Below are 24,815 nucleotides of genomic sequence, written 5' to 3'. Positions count from 1 at the left end.
ACGGGTTATCACGTGATTCAGGGTTTTACATAACTAGTTCTAGCACGTGCACAACTTTCCCAATTAGTATTTTCAAGTGAAATTTCCACCTAGCTGAGGAAATATGGAAGAGTGGAGGGGTGTCAATGAAAATTAAGACTTTTGCAAACAATATATTTATAATAGAAAATATACAAAATATTTTAACAACATGCTTTCATTAAATAAATAAGGCTAATTGTAAGCAGATGACATCAGTGAATGATTAACAGCGAACTTTCGAAGGCGTCACAGGTATGTATCGTTTTAAGCTTGTGACTGCAGATTTCGATGTTGGCAGGTGCAGGTATTTTCAGGAAAGAATGCAGGGTGACGTCAGAAATGACGCAAGTACACCTGCGTGGTAATCCGCAGCAAAGCATTGCAGCGCTGTAGACTAGTTGAGGGTGCAGAAGGGTGTGCTTCAAGTTTCATTGCATCCATTGCTCTAGGCGTAGAGCACACGGGAAGGGCCGCATACCGATCAGCAAACCTGTGGACAGAGGTTTTTCAAGTCTTTGTTACCGAAAGTAACAATTTAGTGTTACTATCTCAGACGTTATCAGCGTTAACCTATTGTTTCACACTGTACCTAAACTAAAACCACGAAAGCAATACGATTGTTACATGGATTTAAAAATGCACTGGAAGTAGTTTTCCAAAGAGCAACACAATCTGTACTAGCTAATCAATTTTCCGTAGTGAGAAGAAGCAGCCAGTTCTTAAGTACAGTACTATGAGCTCAGTACTCACCTAGAAGCACTTGCGATGCACGATGGATGGGCCCGACTCCTCGTACTCCTGCTTGGAGATCCACATTTGCTGGAACGTGGACAGCGACGCCAGAATGGAACCTCCGATCCATACGGAGTATTTACGCTCCGGTGGCGCTATTATCTTCACCTGCAGGAACGGAGACAAGGCTGTCAGCATGGTCAAGTTCTCACGTCAAAACTTATCAACTTTCTTAGTTTACACTTCAAGAAAAAGTTACAGTAGACAGAAGCGACCGCTTGTGAAGGCCCCTAGAAAGTGCTGCTCTGAGCAAGTGAATTTCGTTTTCTGGCCCACATCTGTTCATAAGAGCGACGTATTCAAGTTCTAATCAATTTCGTCGTTGCTATTTATTCATTAAGCTTTGAAGAGATCGCACTGGGGAAGAGGTGAAAATTTTGGGTGGTGCATAGATCACTTCAGCGATCTACTTCCAGTGCTGCAGAAAAATTTATATATAATCTTTCAGATGATGAGTTTTATATTGCTATCTTCTGCAGTGTCAGATTACCTCACGGAAAAAAATTTAGGAGTCTGAATTCAGATACTGTACGTATGCCTTACTATTCAATTTTACACCATTTAAGGCTCCATTGGTACAGGCAAAGCTCTATACTCTAGTCTCAGTGTCAGAAGTCTGTACTGCAGTTTTCCATTGAAGCGGACGTTTGAACATTTAAAAGCGAGACCAGAAAGTAACAATTGTTTCATTTTTGTCCGCAGTGTGGAAGGTGTAGTGTTTTTACGTTGGAACGGTGGTAAATAATGAAATCATCCTCTTTCATATTTTAATTTTGCGGCCAACCTGGTTCTGTCAGCTTTACAGTGCTCGAGAATTTGTCTCGTTAACTGTGACGGTTATACCCATGATAAATATTACGACCCTTTACTCAGCGGTCAAATGCTTCTGTGAAACTTCCTGGCAGATTGAAAGCGTGCCGCACTGGACCCCTAATCAGCTCTGCCTTTTGCAGGCTCTGTAGACAACAAAGCACTAATAGCGACCTGCCGTGACGGTTTTACTACACCAAGTACTTTTCCTGTACCTTCCAAATTTTCGATAGTTCACAGAAGATCTGCTGCATACCTAGCGGTAATAACACTGAAGGAAGTGTATTGTGGAGAATTGACATTTCTCGAGTCTTGCTGCTGAAAATTGTTCAGTAGAGCTATAGCCTGCTGAAGGCCCGAAGTCTTGTTTGAATCCCCATGTGGCACAGTTTTAATCTGCCAGAGCCTTAAGTCAGTGCATAATCTTCTGCAAATTGAGAATATTTTGCAACGTACAGCCCGACATCACAAAAATTGAATATCTGTTGGATTTAGTAGTTACGAGACATGTATAGTGACTTGCTAGGACCAAACAATTTCCTAACTTTAGTGATTTAATTTGGCCTGGATACTTCATATCAAGTCAGAACTGATGATAAAGTTTTCATTGGTCTTTAAGAAACTTCAGATTTTCAGAAATTTAGAGAAACTACTGGCATCCCAGGTCGATTAACGGACAGTGGGATGGGGGAGGGGGTCGCATTGCATCTTGTTGAGAATTGAGGACTTCCGCCAGATGCTGTCTACATCTTAATATTTCAAAATATATTCAGGATTACTCTTAACATACCACGCATAGTAAAATATTTTTGTCCTTACCCAATCTGCCTACTAATTATTTGTGAGAGAAAAGGAGAGAAGAGCTACATTTTTCCCCACCAGCTGATTCCACAAGAAAAACGAGCTGTAAAGGATTCACACAATTCATTTGGCTGGGAAGTGGCGAAAGTAGGGGAGGTTACCTTCATGGTGGGCGGTGCGAGAGAAGTGACTTCCTTCTGCATTCGGTCGGCAATGCCCGGGTACATGGTGGTGCCTCCGGACAGCACGGTGTTGGCGTACAGGTCCTTCCTGATGTCCACGTCGCACTTCATGATGGAGTTGAAGGTAGTCTCGTGGAGGCCGCACGACTCCATGCCCAGGAACGACGGCTGGAACATCGCCTCCGGACATCGGAAGCGCTCGTTGCCGATTGTTATCACCTGGACAGGCAAACCACACACATTTAGGCACTCCGTTTCTTTCGTCGAAATATTTTTACTATCTACATAAAAATCTGGCTGGATATACAGGGTGTTTCAAAAATGACCGGTATATTTGAAACGGCAATAAAAAACGAGCAGCGATAGAAATACACCGTTTGTTGCAATATGCTTGGGACAACAGTACATTTTCAGGCGGACAAACTTTCGAAATTACAGTAGTTACAATTTTCAACAACAGATGGCGCTGCAAGTGATGTGAAAGATACAGAAGACAACGCAGTCTGTGGGTGCGCCATTCTGTACGTCGTCTTTCTGCTGTAAGCGTGTACTGTTCACAACGTGCAACTGTGCTGTGGACAACATGGTTTATTCCTTAGAACAGAGGATTTTTCTGGTGTTTGAATTCCACCGCCCAGAACACAGTGTTGTTGCAACAAGACGAAGTTTTTAACGGAGGTTTAATGTAACCAAAGGACCGAAAAGCGATACAATAAAGGATCTGTTTGAAAAATTTCAACGGACTGGGAACGTGACGGATGAACATGCTGGAAAGGTAGGGTGACCGCGTATGGCAACCACAGAGGGCAACGCGCAGCTAGTGCAGCAGGTGATCCAACAGCGGCCTCGGGTTTCCGTTCGCCGTGTTGCAGCTGTGGTCCAAATGACGCCAATGTCCACTTATCGTATCATGCGCCAGAGTTTACACCTCTATCCATACAAAATTCAAACGCGGCAACCCCTCAGCGCCGCTACCATTGCTGCACGAGAGACATTCGCTAACGATATAGTGCACAGGATTGATGACGGCGATATGCATGTGGGCAGCATTTGGTTTACTGACGAAGCTTATTTTTACCTGGACGGGTTCGTCAATAAACAGAACTAGCGCATATGGGGAACTGAAAAGCCCCATGTTGCAGTCCCATCGTCCCTGCATCCTCAAAAAGTACTGTTCTGGGCCGCCATTTCTTCCAAAGGAATCATTGGCCCATTTTTCAGATCCGAAACGATTACTGCATCACGCTATCTGGACATTCTTCGTGAATTTGTGGCAGTACAAACTGCCTTAGACGACACTGCGAACACCTCGTGGTTTATGCAAGATGGAGCCCGGCCACATCGCACGGCCGACGTCCTTAATTTCCTGAATGAATATTTCGATGATCGTGTGATTGCTTTGGGCTATCCGAAACATACAGGAGGCGGCGTGGATTGGCCTCCCTATTCGCCAGACATGAACCCATGTGACTTCTTTCTGTGGGGACACTTTAAAGACCAGGTGTACCGCCAGAATCCAGAAACAATTGAACAGCTGAAGCAGTACATCTCATCTGCATGTGAAGCCATTCCGCCAGACACGTTGTCAAAGGTTTCGGGTAATTTCATTCAGAGACTACGCCATATTGCTACGCATGGTGGATATGTGGAAAATATCGTACTATAGAGTTTCCCAGACCGCAGCGCCATCTGTTGTTGAAAATTGTAACTACTGTAATTTCGAAAGTTTGTCTGCCTGAAAATGTACAGTTGTCCCAAGCATATTGCAACAAACTGTATTTCTATCGCTGCTCGTTTAGTTTTTATTGCCGTTTCAAATATACTGGTCATTTTTGAAACACCCTGTAATTTTTCTCGCGGTTTAAATTTACAGTTTTGGACTTTTAAATTTGTCGGATTTGTGCTGGATTTTGTAGCCCGCGGCTTCAACCTGTGACAGCGAGAGATTTAGTCTGGAATGTCATTAACATGTAGTTGGAGCATTTAGAAGTGGAATAATAATCATATCCATCATGGATACGAGTTCAAATGGCTCCGAGCACTATGGGACTTAACAGCTGATGGCATCAGTCCCGTAGAACTTTGAACTACTTAAACCTAACCTAGGGACATCACACACATCCATGCCAGATGCATGATTCGAACCTGCGACCGTAGCGGTCGCGCTGTTCCAGACTGAAGCGCCTAGAACAGCTCGGCCACTCTGGCCGGCAACTGAATACTGCGACCACTAGGTGTTTTTGAAACTTCCGACACTAGTTGGCTTTCAGACCACTGCAGGCTGATCGACATTATGGGATTTTACGGATACTTTTCTTTCCTATGTGCAGCTCTTGTTTGGAATTTTGGCAATTTCGTAACAGTGAGTACCCGGCGAATAGAAATCTCTGTAAAATCCCACCCTTGCTGGTGAACTTTCAATTGCCAGTAAACTAGCTACTATGCAGGTCTTTCAGGCAAAGTGCCTGCTTGCCATTTTAATTCGTATCATTCCGTTTTTTTGTCAGTTATGGTCCAATTAAATAATTTTATCGTTTGAGTTGGGTTGTTCGGGGAAGGAGACCAGACAGCGAGGTCATTGGTCTCATCGGATTAGGGTAGGATGGGGAAGGAAATCGGCCGTGCCCTTTCAAAGGAACCATCCCGGCATTTGCCTGGAGCGATTTAGGGAAATCACGGAAAACCTAAATCAAGATGGCCGGACGCGAGATTGAACCGTCGTCCTCCCGAATGCGAGTCCAGTGTATCACCACTGCGTCACCTCGCTCGGTTTTCGTGTAAGTATCCCAGATTCTGTAGAACTATATGATGACTGCTTCGTCTTCGTAGGCAGTATGTTTAACGATAGGGAATAGAGATGCACTTGTTTCCAGTATAGATCGAGTGCGAATGTTTACTCGTTACCTGTTGACTCCGCGACGAACTGTTTGCAAATCTTACATGAAAAATTTTCCACGAATGGACAGTCTTGCGCTAAGATTAGTTAAACTTAGCATTTAGGTGGTTATGCATTCTGAAGTTTAGCAGAATTAGGCTAGACATTAAGTGAAACGTCAAATTTTTAGTCATCGTCGCTAGCGAATGCTAAAGTGAGACATGCTCCGCAGGTAATTTAGTTCACGGAATGTGGACAAGTGCGTAAGTAAATACACACTAGCGACACTAGTGTAATTTTTTCCATTGTACAGCGACCTGTGTAAATTCGGCATAATCACATTGGCGCTTTCGTCTTCACGCCGATTGAGATGAAGGCATTTTTTCGTAGTTGCCACTTTCACAAGCAGGCCTTTTCAATAGATAGCTGGTATAATATTTGCGTAAACCAGACTACTGCGAAAGTACCGACTAAGTCCTAGTTGCAGTGAAACTGGTACTTCCACCACTGTATATTACGTAACCAATAAAAGCCCGGAAACAGTTTTCTCCCTTCATTGTACCCAATCAAGACTACAGAAGTCAGACACTAGCGAAATGCGTTTGTGATTAAATAATTGCAAAAAATCTGATTGCAGCTAATTAGAAGAATATTTGGGAAGCACTGAGGTGAGCGCACTTTCTGGATTAAAATTCTGAACCCATCAAGAAACTGGAAAATTCTAAACGTAATAAATGCAAAATATTACTAAATTGTTACCGAAGTACAATTTTATATTAGTGTCTTCTGAGATTAAGTTGCTCTTTAAGGAGCACTTGTTCTATTGAGTAATATCGTGTAACACTACGTTGCACACAATATGAACTTATTTCGCACGTACACGTAACAGTGCCAGAAACCAGCTTAGCGCCTTCGAGCTCAACAAATGGGTGCTGTGGTAGCAGTAGAACTTCTGTCAAACATTCACCGATTTAAACACTGGTAGTAGGTAAACATACCGATCCAGGTGATAATTCTGGAGAAATCTTATTGAATCTGAACAAATTGGTGTCTATAATTACGTTTCAAAAATTCCAGAACAGCTATAGAGGTCTCAAACCTGGTACTGATGGTACCTCACTATTACGGGAAGTACCGCGCCTAACTAGTTTAAAATCAGGTTATGGTACACGGTAGTAGTACCCGGAAATGGATACTGCTTGGTTGAATGGATGACGTTTGGTTTGTGGGGTTCTCAACTGCTCGGTTATCAGCGCCCGTACGAATTCCCAACCTTTTCTCAGTCCAATCTCGCCACTCATGAATGATGAAGAGAACACAAACAGCCAGTCAGCTCGAGGAAGGTGAAAATCACTGACCCCGCCGGGAAACTAACCCGGGACCCCGTGCGCGGGAAGCGAGAACACGGCCTCGAGACCAAGAGCTGCGGACGGATGGATGCTTAATAGGTCCAAACTACTAGGTTATCGGTCCCTTTGCCCTATGTGACTGGATCAGATATAGCTTACCGTGTAAAACCCAGGGGAAAACCCGAAGGTCTACCAATGTAGCGGAGGTAAGGGATAAAAGTAAGGGAAATGGCTGCAATCCAAGCTAATCTGAACCTAACCTTTTGTTACATACGAAGCTAACACTTCGTGCTGGTTTGGAGATTTCGTAAGTACAGGGATACCACTTATTTACGTGCTAGTTTGTAAAGTGTGTGCAATTGCTAGTAGCAAAACGATTCAGACGGGCTGTTACATTGCTAGACTACGTCGAGGCTGACAACAGGGACGGTAAGCAGAGAGAGAGAGAGAGAGAGAGAGAGAGAGAGAGAGAGAGAGGTATAGCTGACCTGGCCGTCCGGCAGCTCGTAGGACTTCTCGAGGGAGGAGCTGGCGGCGGCGGTGGCCATCTCTTGCTCGAAGTCGAGCGCCACGTAGCACAGCTTCTCCTTGATGTCGCGCACGATCTCGCGCTCGGCCGTCGTCGTGAAGCTGTAGCCGCGCTCAGTCAGGATCTTCATCAAGTAGTCCGTGAGGTCGCGCCCGGCCAGGTCCAGACGCAGGATCGCGTGCGGCAGCGCGTACCCTGCAGCACACCACCTCTAATAGTGCCGCAACGTCGCTCAAAGTCAGCCCAAAATGTTTTAAGATTACCTCCTCCATGCAATGGGCCACTAGACCAGTCTCAGCACCTAACATAGGATAAGAGGTTTCTTACGCTACAAGACTGTCCTCTTTACACAAACTACAATAAAGACTATGGAAAGCAAATCCTGTTGTCTTCAGTCCTAAGACTGGTTTGATGCAGATCTCCATGCTACTCTATCCTTTGCAACCTTCATCTCCCAGTACCTACTGCTACCTACATCCTGAATCTGTTTAGTGTATTCATCTGTCTCTCTCTACGATTTTTACCCTCCACGCTGCCCTCCAATACTAAATTGGTGATCCCTTGATGCCTCAGAACATGTCCCACCAACCGATCCCCTCTTCTAGTCAAGTTGTGCCACAAACTTCTCTTCTCCCCAATCCTATTCAATACCTCGGTTATGTGATCTACCCATCTAATCAGCATTCTTCTGTAACACCACATTTCGAAAGCTCTTGTCCAAACTATCGTCCATGTTTCACTTTGATACATGGCTACACTCCATACAAATACTTTCAGAAACGACTTCCTGACACTTCAATCTACACTATGTTAAATTCCTCTTTTTCAGAAACGCTTTCCTTCCCATTGCCAGTCTACATTTTATATCCACTCTACTCCGACCATCAGTTATTTTGCTCCCCAAATAGCAAAACTCATTTACTACTTCAAGCGTCTCATTTCCTAATCTAATTCCCGCAGCATCACCCGATTTAGTTCGAATACATTCCATTATCCTCGTTTTGCTTTTGTTGATGTTCATCTTATATCTTCCTTTCAAGACACTGTCCGTTCTGTTCAACTGCTCTTCCAAGTCCTTCGCTGTCTCTGATAGAACTACAATGTCATCGGCGAACCTCAAATTTTTATTTCTTCATGGATTTTAATACCTATTCCGAATTTTTCTTCTGTATCTTTTACTGCTTGCTCAATATACAGATTGAATAACATCGGGGGTAGACCACAACCCTGTCTCACTCCCTTCCTAAACGCTGCTTCCCTTTCATGCCCCTCGACTCTTGTAACTGCTATCTGGTTTCTGTACAAACTGTAAATAGCCTTTCGCTCCCTGTATTTTACCCCTGCCACCTTCAGAATTTGAAAGTATTCCAGTCAACATTGTCAAAAGCTTTCTCTAAGTCTACAAATGTTAGAAACGTATGTTTGCCTTTCCTTAATCTGTCGTCTAAGAGAAGTCGTAGGGTCAGAATTGCCTCACGTGTTCCACTATTTCTACGGAATCCAAACTGATCTCACGAGGTCGGCTTCAAGTTTTTCCATTCGTCTGTAAAGAATTCGCGTTAGTATTTTGCAGCTGTGACTTATTAAACTGATAGTTCGGTAATTTTCAGATCTGGCAGCAGCTTTCTTTGGGATTGGAATTATATTCTTGAAGTCTAAGGGAATTTCACCTGCCTCATACATCTTGCTCACCAGATGGTACAGTTTGTCAGGACTGGCTCTCCCAAGGCTATCAGTAGTTCTAATGGAATTTTTTCTACTCCCGGGGCCTTGTTTCGACTTAGGTCTTTCAGTGTCTGTCAAACTCTTCACGCAGTATCGTATCTCCCATTTCATCTTCTACATCCTCTTAGCAAATCCTAAGTGATCAAAATAAATGGTAAACATTCCATCTGCTGACATACTAGTTGCCTTCTCGGAAGAACACTCGAATTTTGACGCCGTGGATAATCGTAATACCAGAACCTTGGTGGATGAACAGGAGATTATAAAGACAGGAAAAAAATGCTAATCGAAGTCATGAATTTTTCCTACTTTAAAGTAGCGTGGCTGACTAACATCATGGATATTAAAAGAATTTCAAGGACTCAACAAGCATTCTGAAATAGTAAAATAGTAATTTATAAACAACCCTCTTAGAAGGCAGTTAGAAATTAATATTTCTAGCATTTGAAGTTATGGTCTGAAAGGTGGGCTCTGTGAAACATCATTAGAAGTTGTAGCGTATGTTGAGAAGACTCACGAAAACATCCTGGATTCGAACGTAAGTCAGTGAACTATTACTAGAAGAAATTAAAAGGGAAGGGCATTAGAGTGATACGAAGAGAAACTAAATTTGGTAAGTCATTGAACTGGTTCAAATGGCTCTGAGTACTATGGGACTTAAATTCTGAGCTCATCAGTCCCCTAGAACTTGCAACTACTTAAACCTAACTAACCTCAGACATCACACACATCCATGCCCGAGGCAGGATTCGAACCTGTGACTGTAGCGGTCCCGCGGTTCCAGACTGAAGCGCCTACAACAGCTCGGCCACCCCGGCCGGCGATACGTAATTCAAACATCTTCCTAAGAAGATGTTTGAAAGGAAAAATCCTGAGGGAGAGGGGGAGAGGGAAGAAGAGAAGAGGCAAGTCCGGAACCTACGACGAAGGACTTCAAGGAGTTACCCATGACGAGCCATGTAATTTTCATTGAATGCTCCACTACGCTTTACGTTGGATACACTGTAATTACAGTAATTTTTCAACATTCAAGTCTCTGAACAACTATCAATGTTTCCCCAACGTTTCAGTTCCTCCACGATAGAAATCCGCTCCTTTGTTACAGTCTTTCGAGAACTGTGTGAGTGTCTCTCCTTCGAAAATCTCAGACGTTTCAGCTTGCCGAAAATACGAAAATGTAATGGCGCAAAATCTACTCTGCACGGTGCGTAGACAGATCCGTACGGCACTGCTCAAGTTCTTGGCACTACGGCTAGACACGTTCTCATTTGGTCAACATACCGCCACAGTTTCACGGTTGATGTACACAATTTATACGTTTTATCCATCAAAATGACTGTCCCGCATATTTTGACTTATCCGAATCGCAACAGGCTGTCTGGAGGATACCCAGATTATTTTCACTTCGAATGCGCCAGTATGATGTAATCGTCTCGGCATGGGACCATGTGTAACTTTCTGGATCCATTACGTACACGGGACTATCAGTAGAATGAATTTCAGGACGTACAACCTAATGATACAAATAGGATAGAAGGATGGCTTCAACAAGATGCGCCTTTAATGTCTAATGATCATGTATTAATCTTCTGCCAAGACTTCAGGACGGATGAGGTATCATTGTCATCTGAATTATCTGTATGATTTAAGAAAAGAATACATACTGTTACACTACAGTCAATCCGATACAGAAGTTTCTTCCTGTGTGGTATTAAACTTTTAGGGCTATTCTTATTTAATCACCACGAATATTTACAGAGTGATCGGGCGGCGGCGGCAGCAGCAGCAGCAGCAGCAGCAGCAGCAGCACATATGAGCACGAATTTACGACAAAAATGGACGTACTAGAAGTGTTCTATTTATTTGTATTTTCAGCATTAAGGTATAAAGTGCTCCTTGCAGTATAAACTGTTTAACTGTTTCCTTGTGGAAAAGCTATGATTGAATAGCAGTCAAAAGATTAACGGGTTGATCTTAAAACCAAAGCACTTTTCCTGAACTGACACTGCATAGCTACTTTATTTTAACGTCTTATTACAAATCTAACGTATTTTGGTATGTAAATTGTTCCTTACATACAGGATGTCCCAGAGGGAGTAGTCAGTATTCTTGGTTACGACAGGAACGATCTTTCGAAGCAAAGAAGTCTAATAAACACTTTCTAGAACATACCTTAAGAGCTATGAACGTTTGTCTTCCTTTCTTTGGAACATTCCTATTGAGTAAGTGCTTCTAGATCTTAAGGTATGCATTTTTGATCCCATGTTTATGAGACTTGTTGCTTCTAATGATCGCTTGTCATATTCCTGACTACCATTCTTCCTTGGACACCCAGTGCGTTTCACCTGTCGATTGGGTGTGACCACACTGGCACCCCCAGCTGATTAAGTCACCTTCAGTATTACTTTAATGAGCCTATTAAACATCTTAACTACTTAAAAGTTTAGTTCAGAAGTGGCAACATATTTAAGTTTTGAGTACAGATTGATGATTATCTCAGTGGTTAACTGTGTTCTCAGCCTATTTCCTTTAGCCGGCGCCCAAGCAACATGCACACCTTTCACCCCAATTAGGGTCGATTATTCTTTTTACAGCAGCTGACATCGCCGGGCGTGGGTAATAGATTTCACGCGTAAATTATTGCTGCATACGCACCAGTACTCTGAGTTTACACTTTCTACCAAATCCCAAAATTAAAGTAGTGCAGCCTTACGAGATGGAGAAGTTGTCGGCTAGAAACGTGGTTGCATTTCGTAAGTAACAATGTTAATATTACTGCAGCAGAACTCGTGGTTCACTGCCTATCTCCACAACGTCGGTGAAGGAGTGGGAAGCAGGCCGTACCTTCATAGATGGGCACGGTGTGGGACACGCCGTCACCAGAGTCCAGGACGATTCCAGTGGTCCTTCCGGATGCGTACAGCGACAGCACGGCCTGGATAGCCACGTACATCGCCGGCGTGTTGAACGTCTCGAACATTATCTGCAACAGCACCAGAGAGTCACCACCCACCTCAGTCACAGCCACTTAAGTTTTTTGGCTTTTTGCCACCGTTACTGATTTAACTGACAGGAAAAATCAGTTGTGCGATTATTCTAATAGGCCGTTAATTACGATGAAGGAATGAGGTACAATCTGGAGAACAAGACAGTGTGCCTCAGATTGCAATAAAATGCTATTTACATTATAACCGATTCTGATGCCTCCTGCCACATATTCAGACGACCCGATATAGGTACATCAACTCGTGGTATTTTTATCTTTAGAGCATGTCTTATTGCCATGTGTTGCCCTGCAGCAAGGAGCATTTTCAAACTAGTCACCCTGTATGCGTACGTACTACATAAAGCTGAATATTTAATTGCAGTGTGAGGCAAATTCTTTCAGGTAATCGTATGACTGTTCCCACAGTTCCGTGAAAGTTTGAGTGAGCTAAAATCTTATTTCTAGAAAGAAAACTGCAGCTGAGGGTGTACTTGCCGACTAAAACTAAGCCGTTTCTGGTCTATTCTCGAACCTTGCCTTTCTCTGGCGATGGACTTATAGAATGAGCTTTTTACGCCAGGTAGGCCACTCTTCCTGAGGTTGTTATGTCAATACCTCTTCCGAACTTGAGAAGTATTTCCCCATGTTTTACTAGACTGGATTTCTGAAAGAACGTATTGGAGAAGTGTCGGAAGTTTAAAGTAAGGCAAAATCAGAGCAGAGTGGAAGATCGTTTTCTGGAAACGACACCTAGAACGCGACTACACTATTTCTTCACGATATGCTCTTTTCCAGCAATGTTGGTCCCGCAAATTATGCAGGGCAGGTGTGAAGTTTGAAAAGCAGGAAAGACACTGGCAGAAAAACCTGCTGGGCTGGTCTTCAGTGTTGCCTAGCTAGCGAGCTAGCTAGCTAGGTTATAGCACTGCCCACTAAAAGTAAGGTTTCGGTTAGAGTCCATGTACAGTTGAAATTTCAAACTTCGTGGGTCATGCATTTATTACCAGGCGTGTTCACCGAGTTTAATGCCAGAATGTGCCACAATTACATACGTTAAAGTATGAGACAAACCACAAGCCATCACATGCTAAATGATAGCACAGGCCACTAATAAGAGTGGCGTTTCGAGTCTGGCAATTTACGTGGAAATAACATTAATTGTTCTATAGTGAACTGGTCTGCAAGAAAATTTTTGAACCCTCGAGAGAACGTTTGTCACAACACACTAAATACGAAAAAATCTAAAACTTTGTTGCAGATTAAAACTGCGTGCCGGACCGAGGAAGGCAAAAGGTCCCTAGTTCGAGTCTCGGTCCGGCACGCAGTTTTAATCTGCCATAAAGTTTATCAGGGCACACACTGCTGCAGAGAGAAAATTTCATTACAAAAAAAATCTATCCACTCTTACACTATAATTGAGCTTAAGGAAACTTCGTGGAAGTCCTGCCCAAAGACTGACAACTTCAAGTAGATCTATGCCAGGAACTTCCGCATCAAAAGCGATGTTTAAGGAAGGCACATTTATCTTCACAGAATGTTCGAAATATATTTCTGTTTCAGGAAATAAAGCCTTAAAGTTAACTTTCCGAACAGCCACCATTTTTCCTCTTAAACATGTCAGGCAAATTCAGTGACAAAGTGAGAGCGTTCACGAATGAGTAATAAAGACTGCGTTGGAATACCAATCTGACAAGACGCTAATCATTTCACAGCCAAGTACAAGAGGTGATTCGGAGAAGTGTATAAGATGCTTTAATGAGGAACTTAACTGGTTTCACATTAATACTTTAAATACCTAACACTGAAAATACGTCACCCCAATTGCACGTATTTAGCTAATTATCTAAGTTATAGAAAAGGCATATTGCGAAAACAGAAGTCAGGTAAGATTTCAGTGCCGAAGAAAATCATGGGACTAAGCAGCTAAGCAGTCAGGAAGTATTTTTCCGCTTCAATTTACATGCTCGTGATTTTTCTGTAGTGTGGAAATCAGGAATGTGATGTGAAGCCTTGGTTTTCATAAGATGCAGAAAATACTGAGCAGAGAGATCAGCGGTTGCTAGATTTGTTCACATAGTTTGTTACATGGTGTAAAGGCAGGAACAACGTAAATGCAGAAAGTACCCGCTTGCAGTGGACAGGATCCCTGAACATTGTATGCTGATGGACGGAAGCCTACACGAAGAGCTGTGTACAGGTGTAGACCAGGGAACGTACCTGCGTCATCTTTTCGCGGTTGGCCTTCGGGTTGAGCGGCGCCTCAGTGAGCAGGACGGGGTGCTCCTCCGGGGCGACGCGCAGCTCGTTGTAGAAAGTGTGGTGCCAGATCTTCTCCATGTCGTCCCAGTTGGTGACGATGCCGTGCTCGATCGGGTACTTCACCGTCAGCACGCCTCGCTTCGACTGCGCCTCGTCGCCCACGTAGCTGTCCTTCTGGCCCATGCCCACCATGATGCCCTGGAACCAGCCGTAATTACATTAGCCTCGTGCTGTACGTTTCGAGGACACCAGTCAAATTTACTACTGCATTGTTGCGTCGAACTTCGTTACCGGGAGTGAGGGGTGGATTTTACGGTGCAAATGAATACTCCCCCTCCCTTCCTAGACCTTTCAGTCTACAGCATACACTGACAAACTTATTCTTACAGCAACCAAATACCTACACTTCATGTCACTAACAACCAAACCACGAAAAGTCAGTTGAATTTGCGTCCTTCAAACCGTGGTACACTGGGAAAACCGCCCAGTTTGAGCAGTACTAGTTGCATGTTCTCTAGATCACTTGAGTGATTCATCGAAATCTATGTGGAACGAGATAGATGATTACTCTTCAAAATTGTCACATTTCAGCCCTACTCATGTGAAACGATGTTTTTAAGTGTAATGGAATAGAAGTTCTCAATGAGAAATGATGGTAAGTTAGATTCACGGTTTGCTTTGCCATCTGTCAGACTTATTAGGAAAATGGTCAAGGATTTAGTTGCTGCACATTTAACTCTTCTGAGCTTCTCCCAGCTTTAATGATGGGTAGTAAACGTCTTTTTCCCACTAGTGTAGGTATGGAAGTCACTTCTCAATTTGAGATTGATGACCAATTTATTACTGAATATGTGCTGTGTCAGCGAATTTTAAATGTCTAGTTTCTTGAACAGGTACCTACATGACGCCAGTAAACATTTTTACTGCTCGCTTTTGTGCAGTCAGTACTAAGCGACGAGTTACCCCAGAAAATTTTGGGGGAGTGAGTGGAAATGTGCAAATTATGTTAGGTTGATTCGCTTGTTTAAAATATTAGCAGTTACACAAAGAGCAAATCAGTGTTCTATGATCTTGTAGATTGATGCATAATACCTTAAGGAAAAACTATATGAACTCTTACAGACAATTTGTATTCCGATTTTATGGCAAGACCATGTCCCCTCATTGGGAAACTGGAAACATGAAGATACGTCCGACTTCTGAAGTGTAATAGACCACACGTCTACGCTGTCTGGACGTGCTGCCTTAGAGGAAATACCGCCCTGTAACTTAAGATTTTTCCAGTTTTCAGTCACGAAATCAGGTCTGGTAGCAGGGCTAAACTGATGAAGGTAACCTAGTTACCCGGCGCTCAAATAAAATTTTAGTTCAGGGTATTAATGGTGGGAACCTTTGACAGCTACGTAATTCGTATTAGTTACGTTTCAAAAATGTCATGAGACAAGGGTAAACAATTTCGACTGAAACCAGCGGATTTCATGGAAGTGCTTATGACTGATTGCAAGGGTTGCCCAGCGAACCATGTAGAGCTACGCTGTTCTTGCAGAGAAGGGAAACAAAAATGCAGAAGCGTGATAATTTAACCAGTCTCATGGATTCCTGTGCATGTTACACCGAGAAAACTTCCTATCAAAAGCTGGTTAGTTTATTGTACATTACGTAAAGTATTTGAACATTCACGCATTATATGTGGACAAGACCAGAGAGGGGGCGTCTTTATCACGAACTCGTGTGGCTGATTATACACAAACTATTTACGAGTCGCGTATGTAATGGTGCAATACACGTACTTGCTGCCAGTGAATATGACGTTAGCATCGCTTGTTTTCAGTAACAGCAGGCGAATAGCTTTTAGTCATATTAGCACTACCTATTGCAGCATAGCCAGTATCTTCTGTCGCTTCTGCTAACTGATTAGGCTAGCACCATTGATACTAGATCATTTATAAGTGAAGTTAGGAAACAACGAAACTACCTTTTGACAAATTTCCCCCTGAAAGACAGCTGAGTTAATCCTAGGTATTAACCAATTTGACGTTCAGATCCCCATCACTAAACAGGGTGAGACTAAGTACTACTGGAACTAATTACAGTGACTGGAAGGACCGACTTCCGGCGCAATAATTTCTTCATCACGTAGCCACGTGGCAAAATTGCCCGAGACAAAACTAGTGGTGATTTGTCACACGTCCCTGCGTCAGGTTTTCCTCAAGCAGTGGAAATAGAAGAAACAAGTTGATCGCCTTATCGCGGTAGTCATGAAGATGCAGGTAATTAGCGTCTAGACCACTTAGCAGCGAGCTGCTCAGCAGGTGGTCGCTCTTTACGCGAGTTTCTGCTCCGAAGAGCGGACACGCAGCTTTGTCGGTTACGGCCTTTAAGAGCCGGATGCGGCGTGCGCCGGCATCGCTATACGCTGGCATTAGAACGGCTCGCCGCGCACCTTCACGGCAATTAAACGCGACCGCCGAGTGCAGCGGCTGGCCATTATTCTGCAGCAGGCGTCCGCCTGCGCACTGCATATGGGCCAGAAGAGTCCCTGTTCCACTTTCTGCGTGACACCCACCTGTCGTCACACCCGATCTTATTTCATATTGTTACTAAGATAGCAAGTTAAATGGCACAGCTTTTCGGATCGATACTGAGTGGATTTCTCATTAGAGGAATCCAGTTTGCATTTCCCATCTTTAGTGGAAGTATGCAGCAAATTAGATTTCCTCTCCTGTGCCGACTAGCTCCGAGCAGCACTTACGTCCAACGTTATCTTTTATGATTTTTAGGTTGTGGCCGTATGTTTGCGAGTTAACAGACTTTACCAGAGGCATTTCGCCTCTACCACGGTGTGAGAGGCCTGTGATACATGGACATTTTTGTTTGCATCACTTTCGAGTTAGTCTGCTGTTTTACATGGACTTTATAGGTCCACAAAATTTTATTTAGTGCCACAAGCAGAACAGTAGCTTCACCGGCAATAACAGTACATGTAAATGAAAAATGCCAATGAAAATAAAAATTTTGAATTTCAGGCCACGGATAATGCTCTGACAAACGGACGGAACGCGTCTGGGGGGAAATATTGCCTTTCATTTGCAGAGTGATGATCGTAATCTAAGAAATATATATATATATATATATATATATATATATATATATATATATATATATAAACACGTGACAACGTCCTCTACTACTGTGTGCCTTCCCTACATTTTAACCATCTGTTGCTCCTTTTAGTGACAGTTATGCTCCTGTATTGTAACTTACACTATCACCTATAGTTTTCCACATTACTTTCCTCCCAGTTTCAGCAGAAGTTTTATTTGTCCAAATTTTCCAGTATCTTAATCCCATATCTCTTGCTATTTGCATTCTTTTCCAATTTCCTCAGTCCATGATTCACATTGATGTGCTTCAGGCTGCTAATTTAAGCATTATTTTAGACAAAGGTGCTAACCGTCACACTTCAGGTATTTGAAGTACTTTGCTAGTTGTCAGACCTGAGCGTCTGACAACTCTGATGAAAGTCACCATTGTTGGTGCAGAGCGGTGATTTAAATCGCTAAACTGTTGCCACCACAGCACCTGAGATCTGTTAATGCTCGCGCTCGAGAAGCAAATACTAGTAAAGCACATGACCTTTTGCGGTTTACTTATGCAATACAATAGCCGCTGACACATCCGTAGTCGTTGTCCTAAGTTTGCGTATTATGCCTTATGAAAGTGTCTATTAGCTCACAAATGTGATGACTAGAGGCGCAGGAGACATTCTACGTCCATTACAGAACACTGCTTCAGAAATATTTATCAAACCGAATATTTTAGGATGATTACATAGTTAATAGCTCCAAGTCGACAAGTGCGCAGTGGGCGCTCAGGATTTAACGGCTGCCCCCTGCAAGTTTAAACCACAAGAGATGGAACAGGAACATTTACGCGAAATTTTCTATGGATGCGTCTTGTCAGCCGCCGTGAGTCATAGGAATCCCGTAACCTGACGAAGTAGAACCACTGTTCCCGAACGAGAGTCCAGGGACGTTAATGCCCTGCTTCGACTCCCAGCAACTGCAGTTTTAGTAATCCAGGAATTTAGCAATTTAAGACAAAATGTAATGGCAACATTTTGGAAATTTGCTGATGGTACTCAAATCTACGTGACCTGTACTAAGGTAAGCGAGACAGGTCGTTTCGTCCAGTTTTTACTCTTTACTTTGCAATGTATCTGCCGAACAGCTCTAAGGATAGCAGTTTCAAAGGGAATATGCAAAATAAAAAACCTGAGAGAAATTGATATTACTAAATCTGGGTAGAGGAAAACCAAAAACTTTCGACAGTGTATCACAGAAACTAGGTGTTTTGAACCAAGGCGGATTCCTCCCTACAATAGTCTGTATTACATAATTTTAACTGCTTACGTGCTTCTGAACACTTAAGATACGTACTTTATTAAACTAACATATGTATTTATCTGTTATTGCAAGGTCGAAATATTAAATATGAGCGGTAAAGATGGGTTGTTTGGGGGAAGAGACTAAACAGCGACGTCATCGGTCTCATCGGATTAGGGAAGGACGGGGAAGGAAGTCGGCCGTGCCCTTTAAACCATCCCGGCATTTACTTTGAGTGATTTAGGGAAATCACGGAAAACCTACATCAGGATTGTCGGACGCGGGATTGAACCGTCGTCCTCCCGAATGCGAGTCCAGTGTACGAGAGGTAGAGTAAAATGTTTGAAGGGAGATTCTTGGGTAAATGAATCTAGAACTTCTGTGGCTTTAGCAAGGTGTGGATCGAGGTCCGTGAAGCAGTAAAATTAACGCGTGCTGTTTGACGAGTTGGGATTTTTGATAAATGTGCCCGGATGCACCTAATTTTATCAACGAAGCTGAAGGGCAGCAGTGGATTTTTCCACCATCAATACGATTCATTTGTGTTATTAACGACTGGGTTAACAGCGAGGTAGCTTGCCTGCTAGACCTGTTTTGGCCGTGTGTGGCTGAGGCGGGAGAGCAGCTGTGGTCCCGTAGAGCTGTGGTGCTCGGTAGCCAGCTAGGCAGCTGACTCATCTCGTACGTAGGACCGGTTTCCAGTTTTGATCGCAGCTGATTTCGTGTTGTCAGAGGCACACCCACTGCCACTAGGCTTCGGCAACCTAATTACTGTTCAAGCGAAGATCAGTTTTGTGTATGGCAGTCAACAGACATCGATCCAAGTATTCGTTAAATAGTTTAACGTATTCCTGAAAACCGAGTCATTTGCTTTTATGCTAGGCGGCAATTTCAGAAAGTATTATATAGGCACAGAATGATTGTATTATTAACATCCCATTCAGTGTGCACTAATCCGTTTGCACGTGTGACGGTTATCTCACATCTTTGTACACGACAAACGTTTACTGCTTACTGCAGTAGGTTTCTAACTAGAGTTTAGGAAGGTAGCAGTTACTCATCTAAAGAGTTTAAAATCCCTTATTCGAGCGTAAAACGGCTAAATTGTTTGAGGGGGTACTGTGGCCGTTTTGGGACGAGTTTTGTCTCATTGGCCAACCTCCTTGCCGCAGTGGTAACACCGGTTCCGTCAGATCATCTAAGTTAAGCGCTGTCGAGCTGGGCCCCCACTTGCATGGGTAACCGTCCGGTCTGCCGAGCGCTGTTGGCAAGTGGGGTGCACTCAGACCTTGTGAGGCAAATTGAGGAGCTACTTAATTGACAAGTAGCGGCTCCGGTCTCAGACTGACATACGGCCGGGAGAGCGGTGTGCTGACCACATGCCCCTCCGTATCCGCATCCAGTGACGCCTGTGGGCTGAGGATTACACGGCGGCCGGTCGGTACCGCTGGGTCTTCGTGGCCTGTTCGGACGGAGTTTTGGTCTCATTACTTGAGTTCTTTCACACCTGTTTTTCCGTGTAAAAATGTTTCAGTTAATATACCAGCAGTTCAAGTTAAGACTAGTCCCCATCCCGACAAAATTAGGCATTCACTGAACTTTCAGTTTCCTAACTCCATAACCACAGTACTTTCCTACTAACATCTACAGTAGTACCGCTTTCAGAATTCACAAACGCTAAATTTTACTAATACCCTCCATCAGTATCAGTATATTCGTACTTTTCCGTATTTACCACTTCCGAGCTGAAGTACTGTCCATTGAAATTTTTCATTAAACATCTTTAATGAACTATCATAAGCAATCGTTTGCCGCCAAGTTTTTAAAATCCAAGCCAGTATGACAGTATGTAGAACCATTTAATCTTTCCCGATGAAACGCATTATACGTACAAGCTACCGGCGTAATAGTTTCTCAGTACTTTACAAATAAAGTTCTGTTACTGTGACATTCCAGGAGTCTTGCGTTTTATACTTTTTAAAAGTCATTTTGACGCTTTCCTGATTTTAAGTGAACAAAAATTTGATAACGCACCAACTGCAGCGAAAATTCTATCGTACCACATCAAGATCTGCAGTTCTTGTTTTTCTTGCAGGAGGCATAGATACGGCATCCCGGTGGGTACCGTCACAAACCATGCACTGCACGTGCCACTCGATGAAAATATCTTCAGATAAATAGGGGGCACACCAGAACGATATGAGTAACTTCTTCCCAGGAAGAAAGAGACATTTTGTAAATAGTCCCACATTGTAGTATGACCAAGGGGGGGGGGGGGGGAGGGGAGAGCGTTAAGCCTAAGGACTGAGTGATCCTCTAGGAACAATCTTTCCCATCAAACAAAATTTTTGTTTTACAGTATTTCTTAAAAGTTTGTCAAATATGACCGACAGTCACTAAACAGACTTATTAGTGCTGTGCAATATTGGAAAAAGCATACGTCAACAGCTTCGATCAGTTCAACGTTTGAAAAAACTTAAGGATGCTTTCTCCTCTTTCGAACCCAAAGTTGTAAGTTGTATAGCTGTCAGAGAAGGCGGGAAGCGACCGATGTGTCGGGTTCGATGGGATTCACGCTTTACAATGGTAGGAAGTTTGAGAACGCCCCAAAGCTGCAACTCTATCAGTATTATTTACTAAAGTCAAGCTTTGATTATCCTTATTTCACACATTTATGGCTACAAGTGGTTAGCGGGACAATTAGTTAAAAGCGCGTAAACATCCAAAACAATTCTATGACTATAATGTCTTAATGACATCCGATTTCGTAGATTTTACGTCAAATGTTTTGTAGACAGTCGTTCAAGACTGCAACTAAAATTAAAGTTCCTTGGCAGTTCCTGCCTCTAAGGAGTCTAGTTTCCGTTAACACTGTTAGTTTGCAGACAATGAACTGTCTTAACTGCCAGTGCCGTTATTTCCAACTATATGAACGATGTTAAGAGGCATTACGTTTCGACTTCATTTCCTAAATACACAAGCACACTACGGTTTTTCTGCAATTACGCTTTTTATATATCTTCGTGTACCATATATATATATATATATATATATATATATATATATATATATATATATATATGAGTAATAGCTAAAATACTTAGCGTTGCTTTAAGAGTACTCAAGTTTTCACAATAACAAAAACCAGAGCTGTGTACTGCTGTCAGAAAACAGCTACACGGTGATCTCGTTAAAGCGAGAGAGACACTGCCATGACCATCATCCGCATCGTAAGAATCCGACCTTTCTCGCATTTAATCTAAATATTACCATTTTATATTTAGACAACGGTTACAGTCTAATTAGAAGCATGAGGACAGAAGATAAACCCCGCTCAGGAACAAGGCTTCAATGTAATTCGAATATGCGGTGACGGAAGAAACAACCGGTATCAACTTTATGAATTTCTGCGTTAGTTACGTCCAACGTAAATTAAGCTTTGATAAATTTAGTGCAAACGGACATATGACAAAGCTAAGTGAACGGTAAAAATGGAGTTTCACTGGGACGTAGCGATGGTTAATATGAATTTTTCCGATTTCCGTTTCCATTGTGACATCTTTAAGCTGTGACTAGTTCCAATGCGTTATGAGCCACCAGAAACAAAGTACTTTCCTACGAATAGCACGTCATTGTGAACTGCAGTATCTTAAGCAGCAGATGGCTGCAATGCAGACAGATTTTTCTGTTACTGGTCATTAAGCCCTGCCGAGTTTCTCTTCTGGGTCATCAGGCGCATTTTTTTTATATGTCCACAGGTATCTGAAATTTCGTTTTTGCAATGTATAGGTGTCGTCACCCTAAGTAAGTTAGGCTTATCAGATCTTTTATACGACGGCCAGCGTCAACGGGAAGTGTCGGTTTGTTTGCCCATTATAAACAACTATTTTTCCAGGTGAATTTTACTTGCCAATTCAACAGGGCAGTCCCAGATTAGGGAGTTATTCGTTTTGTCGATGTGTATGAAAATGAACAGAAAAACACTAAGAATAAACAGCACTCCAGCAGGGACGGAGCAGCGCTCCTGCATGGCGGTAAAAGTCAGCGAGGGCCAAAGCTGTGCCTTCGCTGCTGGGTGTTTATTCTTTGTGTTTTACTGTTCCTTTTATCATACATCGATCTTTAATATCGCACTATACTAATCTTTGTTTAATAGGCATGTAGAATTTTATATTAAAAGTCAGTTTGGTCGTAACGGGAAACAGACCGACACTTCCCATGGACGCTCGGCGTCGCATTAAAGACTGTTCTTTCGGACATGTCCGAAAGAACAGATACCATCTGTGACCATGCAGCTCGTTAGAATGAAATTATAATGAACTGAACACCCTTAGCTGTTTACAGGCGTTGATATACGTCAACGTGGACAGATGAAAATGTGTGCCCCGACCGGGTTCGAGTCCTGGTCAGGGCACACATTTTCATCTGTCCCCGTTGATGTATGTCAACGCCCGTAAGCAGATAAGGGTGTTCATTTTATTGTACGATGAACAGTACTTGTTTGGGCTGACTCCAACTACACGACGAAGAAACACTGGAGAAAACGCGCCTGACGAGCTTAGAAACACCATATATGCATACCAAAGGTGTCAGGCATTACAGGACACGCGAGACTATGCAACAAAAAATTTGGAAGCACCTACAACAAAAGAAGGGTATACAAAATTCAGTTTCCACACACTACCGCAGCATGTGTATTTAAAACTCAACTAGCCCTACTTCAACTGTATGTAAATAAAAATTGGAACCCACGAAAGGTGGATAAAAATGGAGCAGAATGTCAAGTAGTTTCACTATTAGACACACGAGAAAGATGTTGATAAAAAGGGGTAACTTTCGAGTGTGGGTATGCAACAGGTATTCTGCTGTCTGGGAGGGGTGGTGCTGGAGAGAAACTAGGTGTCCTGTTTGGAGACGGCCTCTCCGGACAGTAGCTGTACACACCTGGTACCGAGGCCGGCCCACGATGGAGGGAAACACGGCCCGTGGGGCGTCGTCGCCGGCGAAGCCCGCCTTGCACATGCCGGAGCCGTTGTCCACGACGAGCGCGCTGACGTCTTCGTCGGCCATGTCTGCAGAGTGCTGTGTCTTGTTGCGGTGCTGGACTGGAGCGCAGTGCGGCTGGAGCACCGGAGGCCAGCCTTATATAGCGGCGCTCGCCACGCCTGGCGGCCGCACCGCCATATACGCACACGGTGCGGAGCAGCGCCGCTCTGCGGACAAGGCCCTCTACGTCTCACTGGCGCCAGCAACGCTCCTACTGCCACTCCGACCAGGGCAGCCGTGGAGATGAACGACTCACACTTCGTTTACACGTGGATCCAAAATCCGCTTTTCCGTAAACCGATCCCCAATACCGCTTCTCATCTACATCCACATTCCGCAAACCTCTGTGAACTTTCGCAGAGGACACGTGATATGAAGCAAACGACCCCCCTTCAAAAATTTACTGTGCTGTACAGGGGTTGGACAAAAATTTACAAACACCAAAAACAAGACACATTACCATGCCTAATACTGTATAGGATCCGTATTTATCTACTCCGAGACAGCTGGAAGATATTTTGCACCATTGGTATCCAAAACATCTTCCAGCCGTCTCGGAATAGATTAACACAGGCCGTGTGCAGTTTCAAGAGGATCTTATGCCATTCTGCTTGCGTCATAGAGACAAGTTAAGATAATGGTGGTGGAGATGTACAGAGATCATGCATCCTTCTCTCCAAAGTGGACCACAAAGTCTCAATAATATTGAGGTCTCGTGACTGACGGGTCCAGGAGAGATACTGAAATTTATCCTAGTCTTGGACCATACGGGCTGTGTGAACAGGTGCCCCGTCGTCTTGGAACAAAGCAGCACCATTGTGGAATGAACATTGTACCATGGAATGGACCTAATCGGCCAAAACGTTCGATAATGCCACCTTGCAGTGTTACCATGGGGCTCATGGAATACCATGATATGGCTACCAAAATCATCACCAAACCTTTCGCCATTTGTCAGTCTTGGATCGTTAATTCAGCCAGAAGATGGAAACAACGTGAAACAAGACTCATCTGACAACATGACTTTCATTTTCACATAGTCAGGGTTTTATGGG

The 24,815-nt window shown here is 43.4% G+C and overlaps 1 protein-coding gene across 1 annotated transcript; it reads right to left on the bottom strand.

Moving 5' to 3' along the window:
• Positions 1–139: 139 nt before the first annotated feature.
• On the bottom strand, positions 140–23,821 carry LOC124619435 (actin, cytoplasmic type 5-like). Its single transcript, XM_047145812.1, has 7 exons — positions 23,659–23,821; positions 14,288–14,527; positions 11,929–12,067; positions 7,319–7,554; positions 2,586–2,825; positions 772–921; positions 140–511 (listed from the first exon to the last, which is right to left on the bottom strand). Exons 1-6 carry the CDS (start codon positions 23,782–23,784, stop codon positions 772–774), a joined length of 1,131 nt encoding a protein of 376 aa, XP_047001768.1. The 5' UTR covers positions 23,785–23,821; the 3' UTR covers positions 140–511.
• Positions 23,822–24,815: the final 994 nt, after the last annotated feature.

This window comes from Schistocerca americana, chromosome 6 (assembly GCF_021461395.2).
Source record: "Schistocerca americana isolate TAMUIC-IGC-003095 chromosome 6, iqSchAmer2.1, whole genome shotgun sequence".
Lineage (NCBI taxonomy): Eukaryota > Metazoa > Arthropoda > Insecta > Orthoptera > Acrididae > Schistocerca > Schistocerca americana.
Note: the sequence above shows the minus strand (reverse complement) of the source record. Positions and strands in the feature narration are given on the sequence as shown.

Bases quoted from the DNA above. Each gene is read 5' to 3' on its own strand.
- LOC124619435 (XM_047145812.1), bottom strand. From the start codon at position 23,784: ATGGCCGACGAAGACGTCAGCGCGCTCGTCGTGGACAACGGCTCCGGC. The intron at 12,068-14,287 runs GTACGTTCCCTG...GTGCTGTTGCAG, and splicing joins ACCGCGAAAAGATGACGCAG to ATAATGTTCGAGACGTTCAA. The intron at 922-2,585 runs GTAACCTCCCCT...CCGTTCCTGCAG, and splicing joins TCGCACCGCCCACCATGAAG to GTGAAGATAATAGCGCCACC.